This window comes from Oncorhynchus clarkii, chromosome 4 (genome assembly GCF_045791955.1).
Source record: "Oncorhynchus clarkii lewisi isolate Uvic-CL-2024 chromosome 4, UVic_Ocla_1.0, whole genome shotgun sequence".
Classification (NCBI taxonomy): Eukaryota; Metazoa; Chordata; class Actinopteri; order Salmoniformes; family Salmonidae; genus Oncorhynchus; species Oncorhynchus clarkii.
This window is the reverse complement of record NC_092150.1, coordinates 77,963,143-77,985,819: the sequence shown is the minus strand read 5'-3', so window position 1 is coordinate 77,985,819 and position 22,677 is coordinate 77,963,143. Positions and strand designations below refer to the sequence as shown.

The 22,677-nt window shown below is 43.9% G+C and overlaps 1 protein-coding gene across 1 annotated transcript in view; it reads left to right on the top strand.

Annotated features, from left to right (window-relative positions):
* Positions 1-22,677, top strand: part of LOC139407848 (MAM domain-containing glycosylphosphatidylinositol anchor protein 2-like) — a 338,644-nt gene that overhangs the window by 180,317 nt on the left and 135,650 nt on the right. The window contains exons 5-6 of the mRNA XM_071151719.1: positions 5,982-6,114; positions 13,631-13,900. Of these exons, the coding sequence (XP_071007820.1) occupies positions 5,982-6,114; positions 13,631-13,900 (403 nt within the window). The remainder of the gene's footprint in view (positions 1-5,981; positions 6,115-13,630; positions 13,901-22,677) is intronic.

Genomic DNA, 22,677 nt, shown 5'->3' with positions numbered 1-22,677 from the left:
AGTGCAATGGAGATTGCGTCTTCTGTGAATCTGTTGGAGCATTATTCGAACTGGAGTGGGTCCAGGGTGTCTGGGATGATGGTGTTTATATGAGCCATGACCAGCCTTACAAAGCATTTCATAGCTACAGATATGCATGATACAGGGCGATAGTCATTTGGACAGGTTACCTTGGCTTTTGAGGCACAGGGATTATGGTGGTCTGCTTGAAACAGATTGGGTCAGGGAGAGGTTGAAAATGTCAGTGAAGACACTTGCCAGCAGGCCAGCACATGCTCTGTATACGCATCCTGGTAATCTGTTTGTCCCTGTGGCCTTGTGAATGTTAACCTGTTTTAAAGGCCTTACTCAAATCGGATAAGGAGAGCGTGGTCACACAGTTGTATGGAACAGCTGGTGCTGTCATGCATGGTTCAGTGTTGTTTGTATGGAAGAGAGCATAGAAGGCATTTAGCTCGTCTGGTAGGATTACATCACTGGTCAAATCGTGGTTGTGTTTCCCTTTGTAATCCATGATAGTTTGCAAGCCCTGCCACATCCGACGGGTGTCAGAGTTGTTGTAGTAGGATTTGATCTTAGTCCTGTATTGACGCAATTGACGCTTTGCCTGTTTGATGGTTTGTCGGAGGGCGTAGCGGGATTATATATAGGCCAGCAGCATACCACCCTGCATACCACTGCTGGCTTGCTTCTGAAGCTAAGCAGGGTTGGTCCTGGTCATTCCCTGGATGGGAGACCAGATGCTGCTGGAAGGGCCAGTGGGAGGCACTCTTTCCTCTGTTCTAAAACATATCCCAATGCCAAAGGGCAGTGATTGGAGACACTGCCCTGTGTAGGGTGGGATGTTGAATGGGTGGCCTGACTCTCTGAGGTCATTAAAGATCCCGTGGCACTTATCGTAAGAGTAGGGGTGTTAACACTGGTGTCCTGGCTAAAATTCCCTATCTGGCCATCAAACCATTCACGGTCACCTAATAATCCCCAGTTAACAATTGGCTCATTCATCCCCCCCCTTTCCCCTGTAACTGTTCCCCAGGTTGTTGCTGTAAATAAGAATATGTTCTCATTTAACATACCTGGTAAAATAAAACAAATTAAAAAATAAATGTCTGGATTAATGTCCCACTCCTTGATGGTGGTAACTCTAGGTTTTAGCTCAGTGCGGATGTTGCTTGTAATTCATGGCTTCTGGTTGGGATATGTATGTTCGGTCACTGTGTGGACAAAGTTGTCGATTCATTTATTAATGAAGCCGGTGACTAATGTGGTAAACCTCAATGCTATCGGATGAATCCCGGAACAAATTCCAGTCTGTGCTAGCGAAACAGTACTGTATTTTAGCATCTGCTTCATTAGGCCACTTCATTAATGAGTGTGTCAATGGTATTTCCTGTTTGAGTTTTTGCTGGTAAGCAGGAATCAGGAGAATACATTTTTTTCACCTATATTTAACCAGATAGGCCAGTTGAGAACAAGTTCTCATTTACAACTGCGACCTGGCCAAGATAAAGCAAAGCAGTGAGACAAAAACAACAACACAGAGTTACACACAAACAACCGTACAGTCAATAACACAATAAAAAAATATATGTACAGTGTGTGCAAATGTAGAAGATTAGGGAGGTAAGGCAATAAATATGCCAAAGAGTTGAAATAATTACAGTTTAGCATTAACACTAGAGTGATAGATGTGCAGATTATATATTATGGTGTGTGAGTAGATATACTGGGGTGCAAAATAGCAAGAAAATAAATAACAATATGGGGAGGAGGTAGTTGGTATATCAGTAAGCTGCTCTGACAGCTGATGCTTAAAGTGAGAGAGGTAGATATAAGTCTCCAGCTTCAGTGATTTTTGCAATTCGTTCCAGTCATTGGCAGCAGAGAACTGGAAGGAAAGGTGGCCAAAGTAAGTGTTGGGCTTTGGAGATGACCAGTGAAATATACCTGCTGGAGCGAGTGCTATGGGTGGGTGTTGCTATGGTGACCATTGAGCTGAGATAACGCGGGGCTTTACATAGCAAAGACTTATAGATGACCTGGAGTCAGTGGGTTTGGTGATGAAAATGTAGCAAGGGCAAGCCAACGAGAGCATACAGGTCGCAGTGGTGGGTAGTATATGGGCACTGTGATAGACTAAATCCAATTTGCTGAGTAGAGTGTTGGAGGCTATTTTGTAAATGACATTGCCGAAGTCAAGGATTGGTAGGATGGTCAGTTTTACGAGGGTACGTTTGGCATCATGAGTGTAGGAGGCTTTGTTGCGAAATAGGAAGTTGATTCTAGATTTACTTTTGGTTTGGAGCATTTAAAAGCAATTGGAGGCCACAGAAGGAGTGTTGTATGGCATTGAAGCTCGTTTGGAAGTTTGTTAACACAGTGTCCAAAGAAGGGCTAGATGTATACAGAATGGTGTCGTCTGCGTAGAGGTGGATCAGGGAATCACCAGCAGCAAGAGTGACATCATTGATGTATACAGAGAAATGAATCGGCCCTATAATTGAACCCTGTGGCACCCCCATATAGACTGCTAGAGGTCCGGACAACAGGCCCTCCGATTTGACACACTGAATTCTATCTGAGAAGTAGTTTGTGAACCAGGCGAGGCAGTCATTTGAGAAACCAATGCTATTGAGTCTGCCGATAAGAATGTGGTGATTAACAGAGTCGAAAGCCTTGGCCAGGTCGATGATGACGGCTGCACATTACTGTCTTTTATCGATGGCGGTTATGATACCGTTTAGGACCTTGAGCGTGGCTGAGGTGCACCCATAACCAGCTCGGAAACCAGATTGCATAGTGGAGAAGGTACAGTGGGATTCGAAATGGTCGGTGATCTGTTTGTTAACTTGACTTTCAAAGATTTTAGAATGGCAGTGCAGGATGGATATTGGTCTATAACAGTTTGGGTCTAGAGTGTCTCCCTCTTTGAAGAGGGGGATGACCGCGGCAGCTTTCATAATCTTTGGGGATCTTAGACGAAAGAGAGGTTTAACAGGCTAGTCATAGGTGTTGCAAGAATTTTGGAAAGAGAGGGTCCAGATTGTCTAGAATTAAGTTATAGTGAGATTTGCCAAGTGGAGGGCGAGGGAGAGCTTTGTAAGCATTTCTGCTTGTGGAGTAAAGGTGATCAATAGTTGTTTTTTTGCCTTTAGTTGCACAGGTGACATGCTGGTAGAATTTCAGTTTCCCTGCAATAAAATCCCCGGCCTCTAGGACCACCGCCTCTGGCTTCTTGTTTTCTTATGGCCCTATACAGCTCGTTGAGTGTTTTTGGTGGTAAATAGACAGCTATGGAAAATATAGATGAATACTCTTTTGGTAAATAGTATGGTCTACAGCTTTTTCTAACTCAGCTAAGCAGAATATTGAGACTTCCTTAATATTATTGATTAGGAGTGGAGAGAGAGAGCAATGATGTTAGAGGTGGAGAGGAGTGAAGGGTGGTGCTCACTTATGCGACCAGGTCTTGTTGACATCGCCGTTGAAAGCTTTACTGGCGTGGTTGTGTTGATCACACAGCTGTGTGTCTATGCATCCAGACCAACAATACATCCAGACTCTTCATCCTTCATTCATCTATCCATATACCCTTATAAGGCCATCCTAAACACACTTTAATTCCTTCATTAATTCCTTCATCCATCTCTCTGTTTTACAGTCCCTCTCTCTCTCTCTATCCTTTCCTATTCTTACACACCTTTATGCCTCATCGTTCCCTCCAATCTGTTACATCTCTCACACAAGCCTTATTCTTTCATCCATCCCTCCTATTTTCTATATCTCCCTTCTTTTCTGCCCACATTTTATTGTCTAACCTCTCTTATATCCTTATCCATCCCACCCCCATGTTCCTTCCTCCGACCATCCTCATCAAATCAAATCAAATCAAATGTATTTATATAGCCCTTCGTACATCAGCTGATATCTCAAAGTGCTGTACAGAAACCCAGCCTAAAACCCAAAACAGCAATCAATGCCGGTGTAGAAGCACGGTGGCTAGGAAAAACTCCCTAGAAACCCCAAAACCTAGGACTAAACCTACGGAGGAACCAGGCTATCTTCTGGCTGTGCCGGGTGGAGATTATAACAGAACATGGCCAAAATGTTCAAATGTTCATAAATGACCAGCATGGTCAAATAATAATAATCACAGTAGTTGTCGAGGGTGCAGCAAGTCAGCACCTCAGGAGTAAATGTCAGTTTGCTTTTCATAGCAATTCATTAAGAGTATCTCTACCACTCCTGCAGTCTCTAGAGAGTTGAAAACAGCAGGTCTGGGACAGGTAGCACATCCGGAGAACAGGTCAGGATTCCATAGCGGCAGGCAGAACAGTTGAAACTGGAGCAGCAGCACGGCCAGGTGGACTGGGGACAGCAAGGAGTCATCATGCCAGGTAGTCCTGAGGCATGGTCCTAGGGCTCAGGTCCTCCGAGAAAGAGAAAGAAAGAGAGAAAGAGAGAATTAGAGAGAGCATACTTAAATTCACACAGGACACTGGATAAGACAGGAGAAGTACTCCAGATATAATAAACTGACCCTAGCCCCCGACACATAAACTATTGCAGCATAAATACTGGAGGCTGAGACAGGAGGGTCAGCAGACACTGTGGCCCCTTCCGATGATACCCCCGGACAGGGCCAAACAGGTAGTATATAATGTACATTTGATTTGTCAGAGGACAAACCATTCACAGCGACAAACTGATATCTTTCTGACAGATAAGATCTAAACCAGGCCAGAACTTGTCCGTGTAGACCAATTTGGGTTTTCAATCTCTCCAAAATAATGTGGTGATCGATGGTATCCAATGCAGCACTAAGGTCTAGGAGCATGAGGACAGATGCAGAGCCTCGGTCTGATGCCATTAAAAGGTAATTTACCATTTAATGGCACCGTCTCAGTGCTATGATGGGGTCTAAAACCAGACTGAAGCATTTCGTATACATTGTTTGTCTTCCGGAAGGCAGTGAGTTGATGCACAACAGCTTTTTCTAAAAATGTTGAGAGGAATGGAAGATTCGATATAGGCCCTCCCTTCCTCTTCCCCCTTGTCTTCCAAATGGATTTTTATTCCAATGTGTCTCCCACTGTTTTAAACTGGCCTCTGAATCATCATCCCACCAGACACATCTTCCACTATCAGCCAAAACCAGAGGGAAGGAGGTAAAACAACTGCAGCCACAGACTTGGTCCATCCCTCCCTCCCTAATCAAATACAATTAACATCTGAATGCCATGCAGTAGATTGATGATCATTGGGGAGAATGAAAGAGATGAGCGATTAGAGTTTATGGGGACTGTGATTGTGGTTCGTGAGGACTATGATTACGGCTTGTGAGGACTGATGTGCCAGGCTGACTGAAGTTCTAATCTGACCCCCTGGTGGAGAGGAAGAAGATCAAAGACTCTCATCACATCCCGTCACAGGGCTCTAGCTGGGCCAGTCTGGAGTCACTGTCTCTGTCTGTCAGGCTACTGTGTGGTGTTGGTGGAGGAGTCAACAGACACACAGTGAAATTGAACAACCTCCTAGTGAGGCTGTCCGATGTTGAGGGATGTAGCGGTGAAGACCATGTTGTGTGATCCGTGGTGTCATCTGCACAGTGGTTTCGCAACAGATTAAATAAGGGTAAACTGTGATTTGTATTATGACTTGTTTTACAGTATAGTTCATGAACTATGCTAGATTTGGAAACATGCAGATTTGTTCCTGGTTCCGTGATTTACAGTAAATATGAATGGCATAGGGTTGCAACAATCCAGAAACTGTCCCAATGTTTTCCAGGTTTTTGAGAAATTATCAGAATCAGAAGGGAGGGAATCATTCAACTTGGAATCATCCAACCGCAATTTCTGAAAAATGTAAAAGCCCTAAATGAAGTGGAGATACTTAATGAACAGTGTTTATTTTTGTATTTATTCTATTCACACACATTTTCACACTAGTGTTATTCTGATTGTGTATCTGAGCTGCAGGGGGAGACGAAGATCTTGAAGCTGAAGAACCTTCGTCCTCAAGACTATGCCAACTACAGTTGCATCGCTTCCGTTAGGAACGTCTGTGGCATTTCCGACCGAAACATTGTCTTCAAACTCACCAACAAGACAGGTCAGTCTTCAAACTCACCAACAAGACAGAGTTTATGTTTTTGATTTTACAATTTAATACACAATTGAACCTCAAATGTGGATTCAATGTATAAAAACATTTGTTGAGGATAACAGAAAAAAGTGAAATACTTATTTCCATTGTGGTACTCTTCAAAAAAGTCTAACATGTTACACATTCACATCTAAAATCTGAAATCTAGTAAGCATAACATGGCCAAAATAATTAAACAACTGTGCAAAGACTAAAACATACGACACTTCAACAGTCCTCCTGATAACAGTGGTGTCTCTCCTTGAGAATAGCTTGCAGAACTAGCCGGCCAGCATCCTACACTGTCCAAACATAAACAAATATAATATTGTCTAAAACTCACTAAGAAGATGGGGTTAGTCTCCAAACTCACTAACAAGAGGGGGTTAGTCTTCAAAATCACTAACAAGAGGGGTTTTCGTCTTTAAACTTAGCAACAAGAGGGGGTTAGTCTTCAAAATCACTAACAAGATGTGGCTAGTCTCCAAACTCACTAACAAGAGGGGGTTAGTCTCCAAACTCACTAACAGGAGGGGGTTAGTCTTCAAAATCACTAACAAGAGGGGGTTAGTCTTCAAAATCACTAACAAGAGGGGGTTAGTCTCCAAACTCACTAACAGGAGGGGGTTAGTCTTCAAAATCACTAACAAGAGCGGGTTAGTCTTCAAAATCACTAACAAGAGGGGGTTAGTCTTCAAAATCACTAACAAGAGGGGGTTAGTCTCCAAACTCACTAACAAGGGGGGTTAGTCTTCAAAATCACTAACAAGAGGGGGTTTGTCTTCAAAATCACTAACAAGAGGGGGTTAGTCTTCAAAATCACTAACAAGATGGGGTTAGTCTCCAAACTCACTAACAAGAGGGGTTAGTCTTCAAAATCACTAACAGGAGGGGGTTAGTCTTCAATCACTAACAGGAGGGGGTTAGTCTTCAAATCACTAACAAGATGGGGTTAGTCTCCAAACTCACTAACAAGAGGGGGTTAGTCTTCAAACTCACTAACAAGAGGGGGTTAGTCTCCAAACTCACTAACAGGAGGGGGTTAGTCTTCAAAATCACTAACAAGAGGGGGTTAGTCTTCAAAATCACTAACAAGAGGGGGTTAGTCTCCAAACTCACTAACAGGAGGGGGTTAGTCTTCAAAATCACTAACAAGAGCGGGTTAGTCTTCAAAATCACTAACAAGAGGGGGTTAGTCTTCAAACTCACTAACAAGATGGGGTTAGTCTCCAAACTCACTAACAAGAGTGGGTTAGTCTTCAAAATCACTAACAAGAGGGGGTTTAGTCTTTAAACTTACCAACAAGAGGGGGTTAGTCTTCAAACTCACTAACAAGATGGGGTTAGTCTTCAAAATCACTAACAAGAGGGGTTTTAGTCTTTAAACTTACCAACAAGAGGGGGTTAGTCTTCAAACTCACTAACAAGAGGGGTTAGTCTTCAAAATCACTAACAAGAGGGGGTTAGTCTTCAAAATCACTAACAAGAGGGGGTTAGTCTTCAAAATCACTAACAAGATGGGGTTAGTCTCCAAACTCACTAACAAGAGGGGGTTAGTCTCCAAACTCACTAACAAGAGGGGTTAGTCTTCAAAATCACTAACAAGAGCGGGTTAGTCTTCAAAATCACTAACAAGAGGGGGTTAGTCTCCAAACTCACTAACAAGGGGGGTTAGTCTTCAAAATCACTAACAAGAGGGGGTTTGTCTTCAAAATCACTAACAAGACGGGGTTAGTCTTAAAAATCACTAACAAGAGCGGGTTAGTCTTCAAAATCACTAACAAGAGGGGTTGGTCTTCAAAATCACTAACAAGAGGGGGTTAGTCTTCAAAATCACTAACAAGAGGAGGTTAGTCTTCAAAATCACTAACAAGAGGGGGTTTGTCTTCAAAATCACTAACAAGACGGGGTTAGTCTTAAAAATCACTAACAAGAGCGGGTTAGTCTTCAAAATCACTAACAAGAGGGGTTGGTCTTCAAAATCACTAACAAGAGGGGGTTAGTCTTCAAAATCACTAACAAGAGGAGGTTAGTCTTCAAAATCACTAACAAGATGGGGTTAGTCTCCAAACTCACTAACAAGAGGGGTTAGTCTTCAAAATCACTAACAGGAGGGGGTTAGTCTTCAATCACTAACAGGAGGGGGTTAGTCTTCAAATCACTAACAAGATGGGGTTAGTCTCCAAACTCACTAACAAGAGGGGGTTAGTCTTCAAACTCACTAACAGGAGGGGGTTAGTCTTCAAAATCACTAACAAGAGGGGGTTAGTCTTCAAAATCACTAACAAGAGGGGGTTAGTCTCCAAACTCACTAACAGGAGGGGGTTAGTCTTCAAAATCACTAACAGGAGGGGGTTAGTCTTCAAATCACTAACAAGATGGGGTTAGTCTCCAAACTCACTAACAAGAGGGGGTTAGTCTCCAAACTCACTAACAGGAGGGGTTTAGTCTTCAAAATCACTAACAAGAGGGGTTAGTCTTCAAACTCACTAATAAGAGGGGGTTAGTCTTCAAACTCACTAATAAGAGGGGGTTAGTCTTCAAAATCACTAACAAGAGGGGGTTAGTCTTCAAACTCACTAACACGAGGGGGTTAGTCTTCAAAATAACTAACAATGCAGGTTAGTAGCTTCAAACTTAAAGCCGATTTATGGTCAATCTGATTCTGCAGTGGCCGTACAGCATTCTTCAGAGCATTCATACTTCTTGCACTTTGGGAGCTGTCATACGCATCCAATAAATTGGTCTGCACCTCTTATAAAGCACCACTCGTAGTGATTCAGGGCTAATCTCAATAGCCAGCCAGCTAATTACGAGCAATTGGCAAAACAAAAAGACTTGACATAAAAAGACAGCACCATTTTCCCACCTGCATCTCTGCTTCAACCCTTAATTATTATTTTTTGCTTTATGAGTTTGTCCCGCAACTGCCTCCACTTCTTGTGGCAAGCTTCCACTTCCATAGATGAGGTAAAGAGGTCAATAGAATTAGACCATAACAATGGAAAAGCCCACGTTTTGGGGAATGATTCTGTGAAGGAAAGATCCGGAATCTCCTCTTTGACCGTCAGCACAATTAGCCTACATTTAGGCTATGTGTATTTTACACTATGCTGAGGTAAAAATCTGAGTACAATACTTGTATTGATGTCAACCCCAATACATGTTTGTCATCATCATCAATCAACTGCATTACAGTTGAAAATGACTTTGACTACCACCACTGATTTCTGTATGTTAGCTATGCTACCAGCTTAGACAAACAGGAGTTAGCATTTAGCTGTCACTTCTTCTAAATTTGAAAAGGGACAACTTCCTAACGTTATGCAGTGAAAACGTCCAAATGTATCCAAATCAGACTTTAGTAAGCAAATTGTGGGACTGTCACAATACATTTTTACCACATCTATCCCCATTACCTCCCCAACCTCTTTCCAGGAGTTCAAACTCATTTTCGATTCCCTACATGAGGTATCATCAAGATGTTTATATTTGCAAAATTATTCTGATAGCCTTTCATCAAGGTTCTCCATGTTTGTTGTGAAGGAAGTTGTCAAATAAGTCAGTTGGTGTTTATACAGGATGTACATCCCCCACCTACCATTAACAAATAATGTCAGTGCAGAGCTATATGGTGCTATGCAGAGCCCTTTGCATTGTTACAAAATTTGGGAGGCGCACAGCATTTCAGTAAGGAGCTTGAGTTGGTCTCCGAAGGCTCCGCAATTGCATCATACCCTTCGTATGGATCTTCAGCACTGCATTGCCGGATCAAGCATAAATCACATTTACCAACAAGACAGATTAGTCTCCAAACTCACCAACAAGACAGGTTACCGTAATTGCTGGACTATTAAGCGCACCTGAATATAAACCGCACCCACTGAATTATTAAAAAATATGTATTTTGTACATAAATAAGCCGCAGGTGCCTACGTGAAACTGAAAGCGCGAACCACTGCTTTTAATCAGGGCAAGGTGTCTGGTAACATGACCGAATACAAACAGTGCAGCTATTCCCTCCGCAAGGCTATCAAACAAGCTAAGCGTCAGTACAGAGACAAAGTAGAATCTCAATTCAACGGCTCAGACACAAGAGGCATGTGGCAGGGTCTACAGTCAATCACGGACTACAGGAAGAAATCCAGCCCATTCACGGACCAGGATGTCCTGCTCCCAGGCAGACTAAATAACTTTTTTGCCCGCTTTGAGGACAATACAGTGCCACTGACACGGCCTGCAACGAAAACATGCGGTCTCTCCTTCACTGCAGCCGAGGTGAGTAAGACATTTAAACGTGTTAACCCTCGCAAGGCTGCAGGCCCAGACGGCATCCCCAGCCGCGCCCTCAGAGCATGCGCAGACCAGCTGGCCGGTGTGTTTACGGACATATTCAATCGGCGGTGGGGGCGGTGGGGGCGGCAGGGTAGCCTAGTGGTTAGAGCGTTGGACTAGTAACCGGAAGGTTGCGAGTTCAAACCCCCGAGCTGACAAGGTACAAATCTGTCGTTCTGCCCCTGAACAGGCAGTTAACCCACTGTTCCCAGGCCGTCATTGAAAATAAGAATTTGTTCTTAACTGACTTGCCTGGTTAAATAAAGGTAAAAAAAAAAAAAAAAAAAAAAAAAAAAATCAATCCCTATACCAGTCTGCTGTTCCCACATGCTTCAAGAGGGCCACCATTGTCCCTGTTCCCAAGAAAGCTAAGGTAACTGAGCTAAACGACTACCGCCCTGTAGCACTCACTTCCGTCATCATGAAGTGCTTTGAGAGACTAGTCAAGGACCATATCACCTCCACCCTACCTGACACCCTAGACCCACTCCAATTTGCTTACCGCCCAAATAGGTCCACAGACGATGCAATCTCAACCACACTGCACACTGCCCTAACCCATCTGGACAAGAGGAATACCTATGTGAGAATGCTGTTCATTGACTACAGCTCAGCATTCAACACCATAGTACCCTCCAAGCTCGTCATCAAGCTCGAGACCATGGGTCTCGACCCCGCCCTCTGCAACTGGGTACTGGACTTCCTGACGGGCCGCCCCCAGGTGGTGAGGGTAGGCAACAACATCTCCTCCCCGCTGATCCTCAACACTTGGGCCCCACAAGGGTGCGTTCTGAGCCCTCTCCTGTACTCCCTGTTCACCCACGACTGCGTGGCCACGCACGCCTCAAACTCAATCATCAAGTTTGCGGACGACACAACAGTGGTAGGCTTGATTACCAACAACGACGAGACGGCCTACAGGGAGGAGGTGAGGGCCCTCGGAATGTGGTGTCAGGAAAATAACCTCACACTCAACGTCAACAAAACTAAGGAGATGATTGTGGACTTCAGGAAACAGCAGAGGGAACACCCCCCTATCCACATCGATGGAACAGTAGTGGAGAGGGTAGCAAGTTTTAAGTTCCTCGGCATACACATCACAGACAAACTGAATTGGTCCACCCACACAGACAGCATGGTGAAGAAGGCGCAGCAGCGCCTCTTCAACCTCAGGAGGCTGAAGAAATTCGGCTTGTCACCAAAAGCACTCACAAACTTCTACAGATGCACAATCGAGAGCATCCTGGTGGGCTGTATCACCGCCTGGTACGGCAACTGCTCCGCCCTCAACCGTAAGGCTCCCCAGAGGGTAGTGAGGTCTGCACAACGCATCACCGGGGGCAAACTACCTGCCCTCCAGGACACCTACACCACCCGATGTTACAGGAAGGCCATAAAGATCATCAAGGACATCAACCACCCGAGCCACTGGCTGTTCACCCCGCTATCATCCAGAAGGCGAGGTCAGTACAGGTGCATCAAAGCTGGGACCGAGAGACTGAAAAACAGCTTCTATCTCAAGGCCATCAGACTGTTAAACAGCCACCACTAACATTGAGTGGCTGCTGCCAACACACTGACACTGACTCAACTCCAGCCACTTTAATAATGGGAATTGATAGGAAATGATGTAAATATATCACTAGCCACTTTAAACAATGCTACCTTATATAATGTTACTTACCCTACATTATTCATCTCATATGCATACGTATATACTGTACTCTATATCATCGACTGTATCCTTATGTAATACATGTATCACTAGCCACTTTAACTATGCCACTTTGTTTACATACTCATCTCATATGTATATACTGTACTCGATACCATCTACTGTATCTTGCCTATGCTGCTCTGTACCATCACTCATTCATATATCCTTATGTACATATTCTTTATCCCCTTACACTGTGTATAAGACAGTAGTTTTGGAATTGTTAGTTAGATTACTTGTTGGTTTTTACTGCATTGTCGGAACTAGAAGCACAAGCATTTCACTACACTCGCATTAACATCTGCTAACCATGTGTATGTGACAAATAAAATTTGATTTGATTTGATTTGGTACATTGAAACAAATGAACTTTACACAGCCTTTAAATGAAACACGGCTTGTAACAAAAATTAAACAGTAGCCTACCAAGAAAGTCATTGGTCACTATCTTCCTCCTCCTGTGCACTGAAACCACTGAAGTCATCTCCTTCGGTGTCGGAGTTGAATAGCCTCAGAATTGCTTCATCCGATGTTGGATCGCTGCCCCCTTCAACACGCAGCATTCCAGCCTTTCGAAACCCATTGATGATAGTGGATTTTTTGACAATGCTCCACGCTGTCACCAGCTCTATTTCCTTTTCCAACAGCCAGATCGATCGCCTTCAACTTGAAAGCTGCATCATATGCATTTCTTCGTGTCTTTGCCAAGATGAGGGTGACAAAATGACTACCGTAATAAGAATGATGGGAAGTTTGAGCGCGCTCGATTTACGTCACATTATGGGACGGTGCTCAGTTTTTTGGGGTCATGAATCTTGTGAAAGCGGGAAAAATCCATAAATTAGCTGCATCATTGTATAAACCGCGAGGTTCAACGCGTGGGAAAAAAGTAGCGGCTTATAGTCCGGAAATTACAGTAGTCTCCAAACTCAACAACAAGACAGGTTAGTCTCCAAACTCACCAACAAAACAGATTAGTCTTCAAACTCACCAACAAGACAGGTTAGTCTCCAAACTCACCAACAAGACAGGTTAGTCTCCAAACTCACCAACAAGACAGGTTAATCTCCAAACTCACCAACAAAACAGATTAGTCTTCAAACTCACCAACAAGACAGAGTAGTCTCCAAACTCACCAACAAGACAGATTAGTCTCCAAACTCACCAATAAGACATGTTAGTCTTCAAACTCACCAATAAGACATGTTAGTCTTCAAACTCACCAACAAGACAGAGTAGTCTCCAAACTCACCAACAAGACAGAGTAGTCTCCAAACTCACCAACAAGACAGATTTGTCTTCAAACCCAACAACAAGACAGAATTGTCTTCAAACTCACCAACAAGACAGGTTGGTCTTCGCTCTCATCAACAAGACATGCGCCATAAAGTCTATAAGAAAACACCAAACCTCTAACCTCTTCCTCTCCAGTGTCTCCTTCCATCAAGCTGCTAGTGGAGGACCCCATTGTGGTGAACCCTGGCCAGACGGTGTCCCTGGTATGTATCACTACGGGTGGGGAGCCCAAACCAACGCTGAGCTGGGTCAGCAGCTCCGACAGCCTGCCTGAGAAAAGTGTGGTAAAGGGTGGAACACTCACCCTGCCGGCCATCACCTCAGACGAGGCTGGTGTATACAGCTGTGTGGCCACTAACAACGTGGGCAACCCGGCCAAGAAGTCTACCACGATAGTGGTCAGAGGTGAGAGGGAGGGAGGGAGAGGGGATCAGGGCTGGGTGTAGGTGTAAGTCTAACATACAGTATAAAGTAGAATCCTTAGAACATCACGGTCGGGCCGTGTCAAGAGGTTCCAACGTATTGATGTAATGACATGGACTGTGATGGACTGACAGATGCAAGGTCAGACATGTGAGTCCCACTCAGTGGGGGGGGGCAACTTTTTATTCAATTTTGTAATTTTTCTTTTTCAGCGAGGGGGTTACAGGTGCAAGACAAAACATTCAAATAAATGCATACAAAGATATACCAAACCCATTCCCCCTCAAATAATAACTGTATCCACTGGTTAAATGGGAGAAAGTGTGGTGGATGCCATCTAAGAGCCATCATCTTTTTTTTGCAGCAGTGCTGCCAGAAGTAATCTTCTCTGATTGATTGAGATTCAAGGAGCTTTCATCGTTAAGTAACGTAATAGATGGAAAGCATTGCATATTTAAATTCATGCACCTCTAAATTAATTTTGTAACTTTTCTTATCAGATTCTCAACATTCAAATGATAGGAATGTTACTACAGTATGTTACTACAGTATGTTACTATAGTATGTAAGCATAATGATACAATGACAGATCTCATTGTGGATGTTACCTTAGCATATTGATCCTAAAACATACAGCGCCAGCTGGCGACACATAAAGACTATATCATCATAGCACATACAGGGGCGAAGCCCATAGAATGGGGATGCATGTGAAACCACTCATTAAAGAGACTTATTAACAGGCCAATTAGAGTTGTTAAGCCAAGGCAGCCTAGCTAAAGGCACTGCAGGCTGTTTGGCTATCGACTGGGATAAGGACTTAGTGTCCAAGGCTCTTCCTCTCGTGGTAATTAACTCATGGAACAGTCAATAATTGTAGACTTGCCTTTGGGAGCAGCCAATGGGATGAGGCCTTAGTTTTCAAGGCTCTTCCCCTCAAGGTAATTGACACATGGAGCAGCCAATAGTTAACTTGTCTTTGGAGGAGCCATCGGTGTTCGTATAGCAGTTTGATTCATGCAAAAGGAGTCTCTAATGTTGTGGTGAATTGGTATAATATTTAGTGGAAGACTGTGCTGCCTAATAAATATGAGGTCCCAGAAACGGGGGAGGCAGCAGTGAAGTAGGACAAACCTTAGCACAGTGCATTTGGACATGCTGAATATGACAGCTGGTTAGGATAGTGGTGGTGGTGGTGTGTGTGTGTGCACGCATTTGTCTGTCTGTGTGTGTGCATATGTGTGTGTGCGTGTGAACAGATATGACACGATATGTGTGTTAGTTGATGTTTTATGTATTTGTGTGTGTGTGTGTGTGCATGTGTATGTGTGTGTGTGCGTGTGCATGTTTGTGTGAGGTTGTTGATCACACCCCTAGTCCTTGAGAAGCCCTCTCATGCGGGTGATGCCAAAGGGGATGTCTGTTTTTCACAGATCTGTCCTCAGCAGATGGTGGCGTTTCTGCCCATGCTGTCCCACCAGCCGGACTGGCTCACCCCTCCTACAGTGCTTTGTGTGTGTGTGTGTGTTTAGTTTGCCCCCTGCTACGGCTCAGCATGCTGTTGGCTCACCACAGCTCTACTGCCATGACCCTTTAATGCATTAACAGAACGAGACACATCTCCAAGTGCAGAGCCCAGATCTCAGGACTATGTTTGGCAACAAAAGGACACTTTAGTGACACAATGACCTGGACAATGGATGAGAGCTGTTCTCAGCCTCTGTCAGCACAAGGTCTATTTGTTAGAGAATGTGTTCGCTGCAAGGTACATGTGTGTGTGTGTGTGTGTGTGTGTGTGTGTGTGTGTGTGTGTGTGTGTGTGTGTGTGTGTGTGTGTGTGCGTGTGTGTGTGTGCGTGAACGTTGCATCCCTGTGCGTTTCATCCTTGTGCATTTTTAAAGCGGTTTGATTTGCGGGTGTGTGATGTGGGGAAGTGACTGGTGCTGGAGGTATCAAACGTTCAGAATCAAACAATGTTCTGATGTTCTGTCGTCGTCTCGTCATTTTGTCGTCTCGACGCTTCGCCTGACAATTCCTCCAGGACTTTCTTCTTTTCATACAACTCCAAAGGATACATCAGACATTCCAGTCAGTGAACACACACACACACATACATGCATAGGCACAACCTCTCCCCACACACACTCACTCACCCAGGCCCTACACACTCTGTAAAGGCTGTTCTGTGTTATTAATAACACTGATATTAATAACGCAGAACACCTGCAATGGGTTTCATTGTGGGCCTCCCTCCCGCTGATGTTATGTAGACAGATTGTTAGGAAAAACAACCCCCTCATGACGTGACTTGTAACAAACTGGCTTTTAGCGTGTAAATCAACATGTGAATGACTCTTATCAAATGTGCTCTGAAATAAATTGTTGTCCTAAGACGCATATATTTCCATTTATAAATGACAAATGTAATGGTCCGGATGGACGTGACCTGGCAGACAGACTACAAAGTTGGGCAGCGGAGTGCATGTGTGTGTCCTGCTGGCCGCTGACTGAACTTGTCAATTAACGCAGAGGTCAACCCCAAGGTCATTCACAGTATCAATGGCATGTCACTCGTCGCCATTCATACATTGGCATGTGTCACTGTGTGTGTGTGAGTGTGTGTGAGCATTAACGTGTGGAGGCAGGGTGTGAATGGGTGTGTGATGATAATCAGAAAGGGGTGTGTGGTGGGGGTCCGGGGTTGGACGGTGGGTGTGTGTGTGCCGGAGGTATGTTTGGCTGGGGACTGGTGTCTTTGTCCCCTGTATGTTTTTACCCTTTCTATTGTTTTTACCCTTTCTATCGTCACCGAGAGGAGGTACTGTAGGTATCAGGAAGACTAGAGGAGAGGAGGTAGGTATCAGGTAGACTAGAGGAGAGGAGGTAGGTTGCAGGTAGACAAGAGGAGAGGAGGTAGGTATCAGGGAGACTAAATGAGAGAGAGGAACGCTAAGCTAGACCAGTGGGAGAGATTTATGCATTATGGATGGATGGATGGATGCCATAATGTGGTGCCAAAGGAGAGATGGACAGACTGAGGAGACGGGTAGGTCAGAGAGAGAGATACAGGTGTCACTGCCAACTTGTCAGCTAGCTCAAAAGAGGAGGGGTCTGTAGCTAGTGTGTGTGTGTGTGTGTGTGTGTGTGTGTGTGTGTGTGTGTGTGTGTGTGTGTGTGTGTGTGTGTGTCTGCGTGCGTGCGTGCGTGTGCACATGTACACGTCTGCATGTGTGTGCGAATGTGTATTTGTGTGTGTGTACGTGCCTGTAATTGTGTGTGAGTGTGCCCTCACATGCACTTGTCGTTGTGCCATTGTCAGAGACATTTGTCCCTCCTATAGCTAATCAGCTCCCATGAGGGGGTATTGTAATCCAGCTGTGTGACTAGAGTCCTCTATGGAGGACCAACCCCCAACAGAGAAATTCCTCTTTGTGTCATTATCAGCCTTTTCATGTTATATGACAACCATTAGTATTCACCACAGCTACTGCCATGGAGACTATCACACACACACACACACACACACACACACACACACACACACACACACACACACACACACACACACACACACACACACACACACACACACACACACACAGCTAATGCATTAAAACCAAGCAGAACATTACACTCTTTACAGGCACAAGCACTACGCCTTAACACACGCCAGAGTAAATATTCACACTTACAAAGCTAAGTAAATTCCCGGTAACTAGAAGGTATCCGATTCGTCAATGCCCTAGCTACAATCTAGTCCGTGTAATCTCCTTAGGTATTAGAAGAAGAAACAGGTTTGCGTGTCACAGTATTTTCTAATGTCTATGTGCAGTATGTACATGGCTTTGTGCATATTTCATCATACGTGTTTGAACTCTTCTTTCCATTCTCATTCTGATAATATACAGTAGAAAAGACTTCTGTAGAGAGAAGCTTTCAGTAAAGAGCTTTAAAGGTCAAGACTGTGTGTATTATTTCCTTAGTCTCACACACAGCCAGATCTCACGTTCTATGGCAGAAACCTTCAGAGCGGTGAAGAGAGAACCAACATCCAAAAGCACACACACACACACACACACACACACACACACACACACACACACACACACACACACACACACACACACACACACACACAACACACACACACCAAAACGCACACCAACACACACACCAACACAACTACACACAAACACACACACCAACACAGACACACACCCACACACACACAAACCAACACACACGCACAAACCAATACACACACACACAAACCAATACACACACCACACACACACACACCAACACACACACACACACACCAACATACACACACCAACACACACACACACCAACACACACACACCAAAACACACACACACACACACACACAAACCACCACACCAACACACACATACCAACACACACACACACCAACACACACACACACACACACACCAACACACACACACCAAAACACACACACACACCAACACACACACACACCAACACACACACACACACCAACACACACACACCAAAACACACACACACACCACCACACACACACACACACAAACCAATACACACACACACACATCAACACACACACACACATCAGCACACATACATCAACACACACACACACACATACATACACACCAACACACACCAACACACACACACACAGTGTCCCTTTTAGCAGCCTATGGAAACTGGAACCTCCATGTTAACCACTGGACTGGAACCTCCATGTTAACCACTGGACTGGAACCTCCATGTTAACCACTGGACTGGAACCTCCATGTTAACCACTGGACTGGAACCTCCATGTTAACCACTGGACTGGACTGGAACCTCCATGTTAACCACTGGACTGGAACCTCCATGTTAACCACTGGACTGGAACCTCCATGTTAACCACTGGACTGGAACCTCCATGTTAACCACTGGACTGTAACCTCCATGTTAACCACTGGACTGGAACCTCCATGTTAACCACTGGACTGGAACCTCCATGTTAACCACTGGACTGGAACCTTCATGTTAACCACTGGACTGGACTGGAACCTCCATGTTAACCACTGGACTGGAACCTCCATGTTAACCACTGGACTGGAACCTTCATGTTAACCACTGGACTGGAACCTCCATGTTAACCACTGGACTGGAACATCCATGTTAACCACTGGTCTGGACTGGAACCTCCGTGTTAACCACTGGACTGGAACCTCCATGTTAACCACTGGTCTGGACTGGAACCTCCATGTTAACCACTGGACTGGAACCTCAATGTTAACCACTGGTCTGGACTGGAACCTCCATGTTAACCACTGGACTGGAACCTCCATGTTAACCACTGGTCTCGACTGGAACCTTCATGTTAACCACTGGACTGGACTGGAACCTTCACGTTAACCACTGGACTGGAACCTCCATGTTAACCACTGGACTGGAACCTCCATGTTAACCACTGGACTGGAACCTCCATGTTAACCACTGGACTGGAACCTCCATGTTAACCAGTTATGCATTAGGGGGCGCTATTAAAATTTTGGGATGAAAAGATGCTCGACTATGCATATAATTGACAGCTTTGGAAAGAAAACACTCTGACGTTTCCAAAACTGCAAAGATATTGTCTGTGAGTGCCACAGAACTGATGTTACAGGCGAAACCCAGATAAAAATCCAACCAGGAAGTGCCGCATTTTTTGAAACCGCCTCATGCCAATGACTCCTTATATGGCTGTGAATGAGCTACGAATGAGCTTACGTTTTCCACGTATTCCCCAAGGTGTCTACAGCATTGTGACGTCTTTTTAGGCATTTCCATTGAAGAATGGCCGTAAGGGACCATATATAGCATGTGGTCACATGGTGTCTCCCGCAGAAAATCTCGCGTAAAATACTGAGGTAGCCATTTTTCCAATCGCTTCTTATGAGAATTGCCTCGACGGATATATTATCGAATATATATGTTAAAAACACCTTGAGGATGGATCCTAAACAACTTTTGCCGTGTTTCTGTCGATATTATGGAGCAAATTTTGAAAAAAGTTGCGACGAGCAATCCCGTATCCGGGAGCGTAATCATAGCCTCAAACGCATTAGCATAACGCAGCGGACATAAATACCCCTAGAAACTTTTCCTATTCATGAAAATCGCAAATTAAATGAAATAAATATATTCAAACACAAGCTTAGCCTTTTGTTAACAACACTGTCAAAATATGCGTTACAGTCAACGCTAGACAAGCATTTGTGTAAGTTTATCATGGCATAATGCTATGCTAGCTCTGCTGGCAGCAGGCAACATTTTACATCTCAACATAAACTGTAAAGAGGAGACTGCTTGAATCAGGCCTTCATGGTTGAATTGCTGCAAAGAAACCACTACTAAAGAACACCAACACCAAGAAGAGACTTGCTTGAGCCAAGAAACACGTGAAATGGACATTAGATCGGTAGAAATCTGTCTTTTCGTCTGATGAGTCCACATTTTAGGTTCCAACCACCATGTCTTTGTGAGACGCGGAGTAGGTGAACGGATGATCTCTGCATGTGTGGTTCCCACTGTGAAGCATGGAGGAGGTGTGATGGTGCTTTGATGGTGACACTGTCTGTGATTTATTCAGAATTCAAGGCACACTTAACCAGCATGGCTACCACAGCATTCTGCAGCGATACACCACATCTAGTTTGCGCTTAGTGGGACTATCATTTGTTTTTCAAGAGGACAGTGACCCAACAAACCTCCAGGCTGTGTAAGGGCTTTTTGACCAAGAAGGAGAGTGATGGAGTGCTTTATCAGATGACCTGGCCTCCACAATCACCTGACCTTCACCCACTTGAGATGGTTTGGGGTCAGTTAGAGCGCAGAGTGAAGGAAAAGCAGTCAAAGCATATGTGGGAACTCCTACAAGACTGTTGGAAAAGTATTCTAGGTTAAGCTGGTTGAGAGAATGCCAAGAGTTTGCAAACGTGTCATCAAGGCAAATAGTGGCTACTCTGAAGAATCTAAAACATAAAATATATTTTGATATGTTTAACCTGTTGCGACGACCAAACCCGGATCCGGGATTCTATTTATAGACCTAAGCTCATTACCATAACGCAACGTTAACTATTCATGAAAATCGCAAATGAAATGAAATAAATATGCTATCTCTCAAGCTTAGCCTTTTGTTAACCACACTGTCATCTCAGATTTTCAAAATATGCTTTTCAACCATAGGAAAACAATCATTTGTGTAACAGTAGCTAGCTAGCGTAGCATTTAGCGTTAGCATTAGCGTTAGCATTTAGCAGGCAACTATCACAAAAACAAGTAAAGCCTTCAAATAAAATAACTTACCTTTGAAGAACTTCTGATGTTTTCAATGAGGAGACTCTCAGTTAGATAGCAGATGCTCAGTTTTTCCAAAAAGATTCTTTGTGTATTAGAAATAGCTCCGTTTTGTACATCACATTTGGCTACCAAAAAAAAAAATAAAAAAAATAAATAAATAAAAATTCAGCCCTCAAAACGCGAACTTTTTTCCAAATTAACTCCATAATATCGACTGAAACATGGCAAACGTGGTTTAGAATCAATCCTCAAGGTGTTTTTCCACATATCTCTTCAATGATATATCCTTCGTGGAAGCCTGGTTTCTCCTTGCTCTCAAATGGAAAAATAATTGCACCTGGCTTTACGCTCCAATTTCGACGCAGGGACACCAGGCGGACACTTGGAAAATGTAGTCTCTTATGGTCAATCTTCCAATGAAATGCCTACAAATACGTCACAATGCTGCTAACGCCTTGGGGGAACGACAGAAAGTGTAGGCTCATTCCTTGCGCAATCACAGCCATATAAGGAGACAATGGAAAACAGAGCTTCAGAAATCTGCTCATTTCCTGGTTGACGCATCATCTTGGTTTCGCCTGTAGAATGAGTTCTGGGGCACTTACAGACAATATCTTTGCAGATTCTGAAACTTCAGAGTGTTTTCTTTATATATGCATAGTCGAGCATCTTTTCGTGACAAAATATCGCGCTTAAAACGGGAACGTTTTTTATCCAAAAATGAAATAGCGCCCCTAGAGATCAAAGAGGTTAACACTTTTTTGGTTACTATGTAACGCTCGTCCTCTTCTGACGAGGAGTAAGAGATATCGGACCAATTTGCAGCGTGGTAAGTGTCCATTTTAATATGTAAAACTGAACACTACAAAATACAAAATAACAAAGTGAAAGAACAAACGAAAATCGAAACTGTCCCGTATGGTGCAAACACAGACACGGAAAATAAATGACCCACATCTCAAAAGTGAAACCAGGCTACCTAAGTATGGTTCCCAATCAGGGACAACGATTGACAGCTGCCTCTGATTGAGAACCATACCAGGCCAAACACAGAAATCCCAAAACATAGATAAAGGAACATAGACAATAGACCCCACTCAAGCCCTGACCATACTAAAACAAAGACATAACAAAATAACTAAGGTCAGAACGTGACATACTACATAATTCCATATCTGTTATTTCATAGTTTTGATTTCTTCACTATTATCCTACAATGTAGAACATAGTATTAAAAAAATATGAATAATCTTTGAATGAGTAGGTCTGTCCAAACTATTGGCTGGTACTGTTGTAGTGGTATTTATTAGAGAGATAAAGATAAAGATTTTGTTCGGGCGCCAGGCAGGTATTAACCATGCCGGAAGGAAAAGAGTAGAATAGAGAGTGTACCACTACCAGACCCACACACC